The 13,646-nt window shown below is 33.9% G+C and overlaps 2 protein-coding genes across 2 annotated transcripts; both read right to left on the bottom strand.

Annotated features, from left to right (window-relative positions):
• Positions 1-10,753: 10,753 nt before the first annotated feature.
• On the bottom strand, positions 10,754-11,779 carry LOC140431547 (E3 SUMO-protein ligase ZBED1-like). Its single transcript, XM_072519446.1, has 2 exons — positions 11,167-11,779; positions 10,754-11,106 (listed from the first exon to the last, which is right to left on the bottom strand). The coding sequence occupies exons 1-2, from the start codon at positions 11,777-11,779 to the stop codon at positions 10,754-10,756; spliced, it is 966 nt and encodes a 321-aa protein (XP_072375547.1).
• A 58-nt stretch (positions 11,780-11,837) lies between these two features.
• LOC140431546 (uncharacterized) lies at positions 11,838-12,755 on the bottom strand. The gene has a single exon (XM_072519444.1). The coding sequence runs from the start codon at positions 12,753-12,755 to the stop codon at positions 11,838-11,840; it is 918 nt and encodes a 305-aa protein (XP_072375545.1).
• Positions 12,756-13,646: the final 891 nt, after the last annotated feature.

Genomic DNA, 13,646 nt, shown 5'->3' with positions numbered 1-13,646 from the left:
TGTTAAAATTAAATGTTACAATGATTGTAACTTCATGTCTTGGGCTGTTACGTCGCATTATGGGCTATATGGGCTGTATTTTCTCGTTCTTGTTCGTATTTCTCTTCGATTTGCATTTTCGATGACACTTTCCAATATTTTAGCAAATTCAAAGTCCATGAAAAATACTTAGAAAGCAAACAAAAGTACTTATAAGAGTATACGACCATTTGATAACACTCACTGTGAAAATTTTTGCAAGTGAAGATGTTTAAGACAACAGACACATTATTGCCGAACGCAAAGTGCACATAACTTTCTCCTTTATTTTTTGGTATCTGACTTCTTACAACTGTGTGTATTTTTCTTTCCTCTGCCCATACTTCTCGTACGTCACTGAATCTGGTTTGATGTGGTATTATATAATAATAGATGCACAATCAAAACGAACCAGATTCTTTTACATTAAAAAGAGATAAAATATTATGTCCATATACTATGAAAAGCAATAATTAAAAAAGAGTCGTATTTTAACACATATTTGTTTTTCTTTAACCGTTTGTTAATAAATAATATATCAAAATTTATTCGACATAATGTATGTTTTATTTTAAGGCTGTAACATAAAAATAAGAATTACCTGTTATGAAGGCACTACATAGGTAATTATTATCTGTACCTAACAAAAACCAATTTTATCAAAATCAACCTAGTTTGAAATATATGGAGTCTCGATTATATCTCATGGTTGTGTTTGCCCTACGTAGAAAAAAATAAAATAAAATTACTGAAATCTCTTGGGAATTGAAGTACTCAAGAATTGAAAAGATGTTGAAATTACTGTAACTTTGAAGAAGTTGAAAATCAAATGTTTAAAGGTACACTTCTTTTAAACAAAATTCAGAATCAGTATTTTATCTCTTAACTTCATTAGAAGTGAATAATAAAGAAGTTATATACATACAAAAGGTTTTTGTAAGAAACACAGTTGCAAACATATAATTTACAAAATTTCTTGGTCTCTCTTTTTAAAATGGCGATACATAGCTTTCAACGTAAACAAAGTTTTAGGAGTAGTGTCCACTTAATAGCTTCTAATGGTAATAGTGGGTTAGGGACAATTAAAACCTAGTTAATGTTTAAAATTTGCCAATGTTTTTACTTTATTTTAAGTCTTTATCAAGGCTATACATGGCACATACCTATAATGGTACATAAAATGATCTATTGTGACGTTTGGGTTCACCATTGGAAAGTTGTCCGTTCTGCTTTGGGGACTGTGTCCTCTGACTATAAAATATAAGCGAAAAATTGCAATACACTCTTAACTGCTCAACATATCAAGGTGTTATAGCAGGTGTTCCGCGTGCAATGCTGCCATGTTCACATGTACAGCGTGGAAAACAAGAGTCATTTGCTGTCGGTTAAGGTTACCGAAAACCCAAGCAAAGCTTAACTTTTTGGATCAATAGCAACAACTACTCCAGTGACTCCAATAGTGAACATGGCAGCATTGCACGCGGAACACCTGCTATAACACCTTGATGTGTTGAGCAGTTAAGAGTGTATTGCATTTATTCGCTTATACTAATTGAACATCTTTGGGATATGTTAGATAGATGTGTCCCGAGGCGCCCACATCCACCTCAAATCCTTCAACAACTAAAAGAAACTCTAATCGAAGAATGGGAAAATATAGGTACCTCAACAAGATATCGACAGGCTTATACGCAGCATGCCACGTAGATTTCAAGCACTAATTCGCGCTGGTGAAAAATACACACGATATTAAGAATCAATTTTTCTTCATATCCTTACGTTGGAGATGTGGAACAACTGCTTATTCCATTTCATTTGTTGTAGTGTTTTCAAGTTGTTATGATTATCTTCAAAATGGTATGTAGAAATGGTTTTAATTTATTAAATTTATTTGAACAAAACATGATTCCTTTATTCAGGTAATAAGATTTCTATATTATTACAATTATTAAGACGCAAATATGTGTGAGGCAAAATTAATAACAAACTATGAACGAATAAATAAACGAAACACAAATATAGAGATATCAGCAGGAGTGGTGAGAAAAGCAAAGAATAGTAGAAGGCAGGAGAGTAATAATATCCCAGTTAAAGACAAAAAATGATCCAGAAATTGAAATTTCATAAGACACTATAATAAAATATAGGTAGAAGAGCGAGCACTAAATCCTACATATCTGATCTACCCGAAAATGTATTACTTTGCTATACTATAAAATACTAGTTATGTTTGGATCAACAGAAACAACTACTCCGAGGGCTAATACCCCTACCGGCATTGCATTATACTATTGATCCTATAGTCGCAGAACAACACAACCCATCAAGTGTGAAACGCCAAACAGCTGTTTCGGTCCGCCAGACCTCATCAGTGACGCTTGGCTTCTCCATTGGAAAGTTGTTCGTTCTGCTTAAGGGTACAAGGTCCTCTGAATCTCAAATGTAGATGAGAATGCAATCCACTCTTAACTGATCAACATTTAATATGTCATCACAGGTGTTCCGTGTGCAATGCTGCCAGGTCACCCATGTACAGCTTGGAACAACAAGAGCCATTTGCTGATCGGTTTAGGTCACTGAAACCCAACCAATTATGTTTGGATCAACAGAAACAACTACTCCGAGGGCTAATACCCCTACCGGCATTGAATTAAACTATTGATCCAATGGTCGCAGAACAACACAACCCATCAAGTGTGAAACGCCAAACAGCTGTTTCGGTCCGCCAGACCTTATCTGTGACGCTTGGCTTCTCCATTGGAAAGTTGTCCGTTCTGCTTAAGGGGACAAGGTCCTCTGAATCTCAAATGTAAATGAGAATGCAATCCACTCTTAACTGATCAACATTTAATATGTCATCACAGGTGTTCCGTGTGCAATGCCGCCAGGTCACCCATGTACAGCTTGGAACAACAAGAGCCATTTGCTGATCGGTTTAGGTCACCGAAACCCAATTAATTATATTTAGATCAACAGAAACAACTACTCAGAGGGCTAATACCCCTACCGGCATTGAATTATACTATTGATCCAATGGTCGCAGATCAACACAACCCATCAAGTGTGAAACGTCAAATAGCAGTTTCGGTGCGCCAGACCTCATCAGTGACGCTTGGCTTCTCCATTGGAAAGTTGTCCGTTCTGCTTAAGGGGACAAGGTCCTCTGAATCTCAAATGTAAATGAGAATGCAATCCACTCTTAACTGATCAACATTTAATATGTCATCACAGGTGTTCCGTGTGCAATGCTGCCAGGTCACCCATGTACAGCTTGGAACAACAAGAGCCATTTGCTGATCGGTTTAGGTCACCGAAACCCAACCAATTATGATTGGATCAACAGAAACAACTACTCCGTGGGCTAATACCCCTACCGGCATTGAATTATACTATTGATCCAATGGTCGCAGAAAAACACAACCCATCAAGTGTGAAACGCCAAACAGCTGTTTCGGTCCGCCAGACCTTATCTGTGACGCTTGGCTTCTCCATTGGAAAGTTGTCCGTTCTGCTTAAGGGGACAAGGTCCTCTGAATCTCAAATGTAAATGAGAATGCAATCCACTCTTAACTGATCAACATTTAATATGTCATCACAGGTGTTCCGTGTGCAATGCTGCTAGGTCACCTATGTGATCAGTTAAGAGTGGATTGCATTCTCATTTACATTTGAGATTCAGAGGACCTTGTCCCCTTAAGCAGAACGGACAACTTTCCAATGGAGAAGCCAAGCGTCACTGATGAGGTCTGGCGCACCGAAACTGCTATTTGACGTTTCACACTTGATGGGTTGTGTTGATCTGCGACCATTGGATCAATAGTATAATTCAATGCCAGTAGGTGTATTACCCCTCGGAGTAGTGGTTTTTGTTGATCCAAACATAATTGGTTGGGTTTCGGTGACCTAAACCGATCAGCAAAGGGCTCTTGTTGTTCCAAGTTGTACATGGTTGACCTGGCAGCATTGCACACGGAACACCGGTGATGACATATTAAATGTTGATCAGTTAAGAATGGATTGCATTCTCATTTACATTTGAGATGCAGAGGACCTTGTCCCCTTAAGCAGAACGGACAACTTTCCAATGGAGAAGCCAAGCGTCACTGATGAGGTCTGGCGGACCGCAACAACTGTTTGGCGTTTCACACTTGATGGGTTGTGTTGTGCTGCGACCATTGGATCAATAGTATAATTCAATGCCGGTAGGGGTATTAGCCCTCGGAGTAGTTGTTTCTGTTGATCTAAACATAATTAATTGGGTTTCGGCGGCCTAAACCGATCAGCAAATGGCTCTTATTGTTCCAAGCTGTACATGGGTGACCTGGCAGCATTGCACACGGAACACCTGTGATGACATATTAAATGTTGATCAGTTAAGAGTGGATTGCATTCTCATTTACATTTGAGATTCAGAGGACCTTGTCCCCTTAAGCAGAACGGACAACTTTCCAATGGAGAAGCCAAGCGTCACTGATAAGGTCTGGCGGACCGAAACAGCTGTTTGGCGTTTCACACTTGATGGGTTGTGTTGTTCTGCGACCATTGGATCAATAGTATAATTCAATGCCGGTAGGGGTATTAGCCCACGGAGTAGTTGTTTCTGTTGATCCAATCATAATTGGTTGGGTTTCGGTGACCTAAACCGATCAGCAAATGGCTCTTGTTGTTCCAAGCTGTACATGGGTGACCTGGCAGCATTGCACACGGAACACCTGTGATGACATATTAAATGTTGATCAGTTAAGAGTGGATTGCATTCTCATTTACATATAAAATACTAGCTTTTATCCTCGATTCGATTGTGATGGCGTCTTCTGCCGAGAAGTATCCCTTGAAAATACAACTTTTTTTAATAAAATGTATCATCTGTGCTTATTTGTGTCCCTGTCAAAATTGATCGGTTAAAAAGTTAAACAGGGAATGCGAAAAAAAACAAGCCGACAAACACCTTACACTCACATTTATAATATTAGTTAATATTTTCACAGAAAAAAAGACAAAGCATAACCAGAGATAGATAAAAACTAAGCATCTTAACGAAAGAATCTTATTAACACAGCGCCAAACCACATTTTCAAAATTCACAACATTTTTAATGCATTTACAACCCCTAACATTAAATGCTTTTTAATACACAACGTTTTAGCAATGTGCTTCAAAAAATTATACACATGGCGCTGAGAAATAAGGTTATAAAACCTTTCAAAAAGAATAAAAGACTGCAGATAACAAGAAAGTAAGATAAAACCAATAATATATTGTAAATCCAAAAACTAAACAAAAAATATCCATTCTAAGAATTAAACTCAAACGCGAATCGACCAGATGTTACTCGAACCTTTATAAACCTGGAATCTAAGACAATCTAAGTGACTAACTGGCTTCCAAAATCGTATCACATCCTGTAGATGCCAATTGAACCGCTAAGCTGCAACGACATGAATATCGCTTCAACTCAATATACACAAATCGATGGTGGCGCTGCTTATTTTTTGCCTCGAACTACGATTTATTTACGAATCAAAAAACGGTTCAATTGGATTCCGGGTTCATATCGCGTAAAGAGCCTTATAATATCATCCACTATGCGTTTCTGATATTATTTTGAAGAGGTCAATTGGCATCCGAATACCGGATGCCAATTGACCAGCGGAAGCCAATTGAACCTACAACTTTACATGTGGGAAGTCAATTGTTACCGTAAATAAATATATATATATATATATATATATATATGTATATATATATATATGTATATATATATATTGGTATATATATATATATATATATATATATATATATATATATATATATATATATTTGTTATGATTTTGGTCTTGCTGTAATAGACATTAAGGTCTATCTTTCCAGTTTCTATGTCCAGTTCTTTCACCATTTCAAATAATTCTTCTTTTTTATCGGTTATCAATGCGATGTCATCAGCGTACCGTAGATGGTTCAAGCGTCGTCTACAAATTTTAATACCTTTTTCTTTCCATTCTAATCTTCAAAAATATCTTCCAGGGCCTGATTAAAAAGTTTCGGTGATATTGTGTTACCCTGTCTCACGCCTCTATTTACTTGTATTGATTTTGTTCCTTCATATACTTTGGCTATTAGTTCCGTATATCTGTGGTCAATTCTGCTGTTACTCAAAAGAACTTTTCACTGCCCAATGTTCGACACTGTCGAGAGCCTTTTCGAAATCTATGAACGCTTTATATAGAGGAATGTGGTATTCATTTGCTCGTTCTATAAGTATTTTCAAACTTAGTAAATGGTTACTTGTGCTGAATCCCTTTCTAAAACTAGCTTGTTCTGTCGACTCTGATCCGTTGAATTTTGTCGTCAATCTATTGGTTAAAATTTTTGTTAGGAGTTTATACATAACTTTGAGGAGTGTTATAGGACGGTAGTTTTTTATATTTCCTTTATCCCCTTTCTTGTGTAGGATAATGGTTACGGATTCCTTCCAGTTGTTTGGGATTTCTTTTTCTTTTAATATTCTGTTAAAAAGGGAATGTAGAGTATTAATTACCACTTTTTCACCATATTTCAGCATCTCTGCATTTATTCTATCTTTTCCAGGCGATTTGTTGTTTTTCATTTCTTTCAATGCCTTATTTATTTCTCATTTGATTATTTTTGGCTGTAGCTCTGAGTTGACACTTTTTATTTTAGCCTTAAGTTGGTTTTTAATTTCTTCTGGTGGTTCCTTTTTTGTTTTATATAATTCTAAGTAGAAATGGTAGATTATATTTATGATGTCATCTTTAATGTTTGTTTCTACTCCGTTTACATCTTTTATTTTGTTTATTTTACACTTACCTAATTTCGGTCTTAAGCATTTCATATTTTTGTTGTTCTGTATTACTTCTTCTATTTTTATTTCTTGTTCTTCTCTCTTATTTTCTTTTATCATTCTGCTTATTATTTTATTGATTTCTACATATTCTATAGATTTCCTTTTGCCCTCTTCGTTCAGCTTCCTTCTTTTATCCATAAGCTTCTTTGTTTCTGTTGATATATAGTTGTTCTTTTTAAGATCCTTTTTGCTATTTCTTTTCTTGATGTAATCATCGTTGCTGTAAGTATGTTGTCTATTTCGTCTATATCTTTATCATCACTGTCTAATTTTTGGGTAAGGTGTTCTTTTAATAGGTCTTTGTATATCTCTTTATATTGCCCTAGTTTGTCTCTATCTACTAGATCCCAGTTTCTAATTATTTTTCTTTTCATTTCATAGTTACCGTCAATTCTAATTTTTGCTCTTACCATCCTGTGATCGTTACCTGTTGTGAATCTGTTAAGAACTGTTACATCTTTAATAATATATCTTTCCGTGGACCGTATGTAGTCGATCTCATTTTTTGTGGATCCATTAGGGCTGATTTCGTTGGGGGCTTCTTTTTGTAAAAGGAGTTCATTGTAACTGAGTCAATTTTAAATATATTAAGTTTTAAATATAACTTCTCTTTACTTTTTATATACTTAATTATCATACTGTTTTGAGATGATTGGCGTTTCCTGTCCAAAGTTCTTTGTTCTACTATGCTGAACATGGACAGGCAATGATTTTAATCTGATTTCACGATTTTATATAACATTTATTAATATCTGAGAACACGTCGGTATTATTATTATTATTATTGCTTTTAAATTTACAAAACTATATTTCCATCAAAAGATCATCAAAATCTTCCCTCGCTTTAAAATCTATATAAAAGCCAATTCTTCGCCGCAATATTACAATATTTATAAATACTATGATGTCAGGTTCTTCGCATACTGTATAAAATTCAAAAGGACTTTGGTTTCAAAGGTAGCTAGTAATTTCTTATCAGTTTTTGTTAATGTCCGTATCTCTGACTCATATACAAGGTATCCTTCTTTTAATATTTTCTCTGACATTATTGTCTTTGATGACTAGTGAGCCTAGATATACAAAATCTTTACGCTTTCAATCTTCTATGGTTAAACTCTGTAAGTCTTATTTATATTGCTTTGCTGACATTGTATTGATTTTGTTGTACATTTTTATGCCAGTATTTTTGCCTCTCTTTCTACCAAAATAAATGTTTTTATCATGTTTCTGTTGCTTGTAGCTAGGAAATCGACGTGACCTGCAGACTTATAGGTACGTTCTTTTGAAGTTCACAACTTTTTTTATAGGAGAACGTGCATCACCCATTCTGCTTTCGAGTAGAAGAAATACTCAGTGTGCAGAATTCGCCAAAATACCTTAAATGTTTGGCTCATTAAATTGATCAGTGTAAAGTCGCTGCATTTGGTTGATATGCTTCTCTTAGGCAGTGTTATCAACACAGACCACCATCAACCATTTAAGCTTTCTCGAGCAGCATCATCTAAGAGGTCAGTGATATGTTTCTCCCATTTTCGGTATGGTTGCTAGTGTTCACAGATATTTTTATTTCTGATCAAAAGTTGGTTATGAGTGTTGTAAGTTTTTGAGCCACGAATTTCTGCATTTCTGGGCTTGTTTTACTTACTCTGCAAAATAAGCTAAAGCACTTGGTGTTTTGTGTTACGACATTTTTCTACAATGATTAATTGCAATTAGTAATAAAGGAAACTTGCTTTTTATGATTTATTTATTATCTTCTTCTTAATACATTTTCTGTTTAAATATACATCTGGGTAAAAAAGAAAAGTTAGGTTTTCTAGAAATCGTCTAATAAATAGTATAAAAAAAATTTATAAACAGATTTGGTAAAACTGGGATATGTTTCGGTGTTTGACAGATTAACTTGTAGGTTTTAGTGCAGTTGACTAATATAAAAACAAGAAATATTTTCAAGAAAAAAAGTCTAGTTGATTTTATATTATAAACTATAAATTTAACTTAATATGTCGTATACCACGAAAATTCTTGTAGAACTATTGATAATATATTTTTGAGGATAGCATTTTTGACAATAGGTTTTCACTTTAATTCTAACTGTACATATTATTTTAAAATAATATAAGAAAGCTTCATATGTTCAAAATAAAATAGCATTTACCGAAAATTAAAACTTGTATGAGTCGGTATTGGTTTAACTGTTTTAGTAATAATTTTCTTAGAAATTTTGTCTATGTTCTGATTTCATAAATTAAAATTGATCATAAGAGATTATATACCATTAAATTTGTGTAGGAAATACTCCTCTTCATATTCCCAAGTTGTAACATTACCAGAACAGCGCTGTATTGCAATCCTCAAGGCCGACGAAAAGTAGGCTGACCTAAAAAAGATTCAGTTGGGGACAGACTCCCAGACTTTACTTAATATTTGTTTTACATTGCATAGATGGGTAATAGTATAATAGACCATACTGGTCTAAATTCGACTCCACTATGATTTGCTGTATGAAGTGACTCAAATTCTTTTGTTAAAGACCTTATAGCTCATACAGAGTAGGGATATGTTTCTCTTTTTTCTCTGTTCTTGTAAATTGGGCTTTTTTCAGACTTCTGGAACGTATTTTGTGTTCTACATGTCTGTTATTAGTTTATAAAATCTATCTACCAGTGTGTCCCCCCCAATTTTGCGAATATCAGCTGATATGTTGTCAATAGTTGTCACTAGTACTACTGTTTTTAACACACACTACAAATCTGGACTCATTACTCCATTGTATTAAATCCCATTGCAGCTGAGTCTAATCTTTATGTTCTTTTGACCATCTTAGTCTATTTTTCTTTTGTTGTAAGTGGCTTTTCGTTAGCCTAAAATAAAAATAAAATTTATTAAAAACAATTCTTTCTAATTTTTTCAACTATAAAACTTACTTCGTACATACCAAATCCTATTTTGTGGGTTTCTCGGTGACATGTTGATCTAGAAACGTGTTTTCCAATACTCATATAATTTTCTCGTCGGATTTTCACTATAATGCGTGTTAACGCCCTTCGATCTACTTCGATTATTTTATTTTTTCGTATATTTCTAGATTTTGTGACGACCGAATCTGTAGTTTTGTATCTTCTGACTATATTTCTTACACTATAACGTGACAATTGCAAAAAATTTGCGATTTCCGAATTGGATTTTATAGAATTAAAATTAAATAATCTAATAATGATTGAACAAATTTTGTCATCGATAACTTTACCTCGACCCTTTGTATAATCAGCAAAAAGCAAACGACAGAGTATAATTTGTTTATGGTAATCAACTTAAACTGCAAATTCCATAGGTGGGCCAACTGATCTGGGAAGGGGCTCGTAGTGGTGATAGCTTCTTTGTGTACTACATATAGGGATGCGACATCGGTAAAAAACATCGATGTTGAACATCGATGGTAACATCGAAGCTGAACATCGATAGTACCGAAATATCGAAAAGAAAACATCGATGTTCTAGAAACATCGATGTTTTTACAAATGTTGAGTAATGTGAAAATAATAAACTAAATAAGTATTATATAAACGTGATTTAATTGCTGAAAAACGTGGTGTATGCGTAATGATCATCATCAGAATTTTTTTCAAGAATACAGCATTTTCATTTCTACTCCCTGAAATTGAAGAATAAAATGGAATTGGAGGACTTGTTTTGAATATGTTTTAGTTATACAATAAAACATCTTAAAAACAATAGTTACTAAGTTTATTTCATTAAAACAGTGTAACCTTAACCTAATATTAAACAATTAAAAATTTTGGCTTGATAGATATCTTAAACACAACCAAATTATTAGAAAAAAAAAAACAAATAAGTAATATATTAAAATTATAAGCCCCAATAATGCTTATCAATATCTTGTAAAAATAACAGTTTTGATAGCAGCTTTCCTTTTATTCTGTTTCGTTGCTGGGTTACTGTTTGGCCAGCTTTAGAAAAGAGTCGTTCAGACGGTACGGATGTGGCTACAACTGCTAAATATTTATGTGCTATAATTGCCAAATTCGGGTACGTAGCTTTATTTTCTTCCCACCATTTAATTGGTTCTACTTTTATTGATAAAACTGAGCTTTTTAAATAAAGAGATAACTCAGATGAAGGGGCAGATGTTGATATTTCTTTTGTGTTTTCAGAGATTAATCTTGAATGATCTTCCCATAAATCAAATACTTCGGGTATAGCTAAAACAATTAAAATTTAGATTAATTATCATTCAACAAATTAAGACAAAAAATGTTTACCTGGTTCTTTTTCTTTTTGTTCATTGACGATAGAAAAGCTTTGTTGAGAGACGTCCATTTTCAGTTGCAGTTCCTCTTGTATATTTTGAACTGCTTTTACACAATCTAATGGAGAAGTAAAATACATCTTCTTAAAGCGAGGATCAAGAAGCGTGGAAACTGATAGTAAATGAACTTGTTCTGCCATTCCAAAACGTTTGTTACATTCTCCTAAGAGAGATTCTTTTAATTTCTTCCCAATTTCGTATTTAGGTGTACTTCCTTCAATTTTCTTCTTTATATTAAAAATCATTGGAATGACAATGCTACTAGTTGTGTATTTTTCACCAGACAGTTGTTTTGTAGCAGTTTCAAGGGGAAGCAATATATCTTGAACCTCTTTTAGCTCTTCTGCTTCTCGAGCATTAATCATTCCTGGTGCTGATGAATGTCGATTGACAATTTGATTAATTATATCTCTTAATTCGAGAAATCTAGTAATGGAATAATATGTTAAATTCCATCTAGTGGAAACTTCTTGAATTAGTTTTTTCATATTATCTGGGTCTTGGGCTTTTCTTAACTCATCACTAGCATTTACACTCTGCTTAAACCACGTTATTATTTGTTTCATTTTTTTTAAAAGTTCTGTTAAGGGTTCATAAGATCCAATGGCTCGTTCAGCGATTAAATTAATTTGATGTGCAAAACAGTGCAGATGTTTTTTTTTTCCCAAAAATTGTCTCCACTGCATTATTGATGTTTGCAGCTCGATCAGTAATTATGGCCGAAACACGTTCCGTCATAATATGCCAATCTTCCATAATGGTAGTCAATACTTCCCGCAAATATTTTCCTGTATGTGACTGACATAACTCAGTGACTCTCAATACCACAGAATCTATTTTAAGATCATCAACAAAATGTAATGTTAACCCAATAAAACTTTTAGACTGCATCGTTTCAGTCCATATATCTGTGGTTATAGTATACGATGTTAAAGACTGTATTTTTTGGCCAAACAAATTTGACACAGCGATGTACTTTTTATCTAAAAGAGCATTAATAGTTTTCCTGGAAGGTATTTTGTAGAGGCCACCAGAGAGCTGCTTAATTAGGTTTTGAAATCTCTCATTATCGACAATGGATATCGGCTGGTAATCCCGACAAATCATATATAGAATGGAATTTGTTATTTTTAAATATTTTGTACCACTTTCACTATAAGATTTTAACCTTTTAACAGACTCTACTATTGTTTTTTGTCTTTTGTAAGGAGTGGGTGCATAATAGCCACTTGTACTAGGTTGTTGAGTAAAAGAAGATGATGATGTTGATATTTCTGAAAGTGAAGAAGTACTTCGAGTGTCGTCGTTATACTCTGTATCAGTAATTACATCTACACTTTCTTGTACATCACTGTTGACTTTTTTTATAGAAGAATTACCATTTTTGAAAGAAAATTCTTTATGTGTGCTCTTTAGGTGGCATTTTAAATTGGATGTATTGCTACATGTTTTAATTCTTTTAGAACATAATCGGCATTTTGCATAATTTTTATCTTCAATGCATTTATCAAAGTATTTCCACAAATCACTTTTAGGTGGCATGTCTGTTTACACAATAATAAACACTACTTTAAATAAAACTTTAAAATGGTACGTAACTGTAACTAATAGCTCCGATTTCGCCTTTCAACCTCACAATTGAAGTCAAACTATAATAGAGGAACAAGGATATGAAACTATAACACAATACATACCCACCATGTGGTTATATAATATGAACTATAAATTGAAATTTAATTTTTAAAGTATACATACCCCATAGGGAATTCACAGATTCACAGGTCGGGGAACCCCGGACCTACACAGGTGGTTCATAATAGATGACAGAGTCAGGGAACCCCAGGCAATATCATTGTTCGCGGTAGCGGTAATTTACCAAAATGTATTGAGTGTGGCCTATATGTGGAATCAGTCATCACGATCTTGTCGTTGTAATACATTTAATATTCACATAATTACTGGACTTTCCAAAATAACTATTTTTTACTAAATTTAATAACATATTTTAGCCAGTTTGATTTCCCCAGATATTAGTCATTTTAAAAAAGTTTTTCCCCAGTCCTCAAAGATTATCAATTTTCCCCAGTTCTGAGGAAAAATCCCCAGACCTGGCATCCCTGCTATAAATAGAGGGATAAGGACGAAGGACAAGATAAAAATAAGTACACCCAGAATTTAGCCACAATTATGGACATGGAACAAAATATTTGAGTTTGGCAGTGTTGAAATTTATGTTAAAAATGAAACACATGCAATCAAAAGCAATAAGACATATAAAACTTAATAGTTTAGAATTACCAAGAAAGAAAAAGTAAATAGTTTTTAAAAAGTAAACAGTAAAATTTCAGTATAAATAATAAAGTTAAAAAGACATCTCTTGCAATTATAGCAACTAGTTTTGGCACTGTTGACAAATCACTCTGAGATAGCGCG

Source organism: Diabrotica undecimpunctata, unplaced genomic scaffold (genome assembly GCF_040954645.1).
Source record: "Diabrotica undecimpunctata isolate CICGRU unplaced genomic scaffold, icDiaUnde3 ctg00001010.1, whole genome shotgun sequence".
Taxonomy (NCBI): domain Eukaryota; kingdom Metazoa; phylum Arthropoda; class Insecta; order Coleoptera; family Chrysomelidae; genus Diabrotica; species Diabrotica undecimpunctata.
This window is presented reverse-complemented; position numbering and strand designations above follow the sequence as displayed.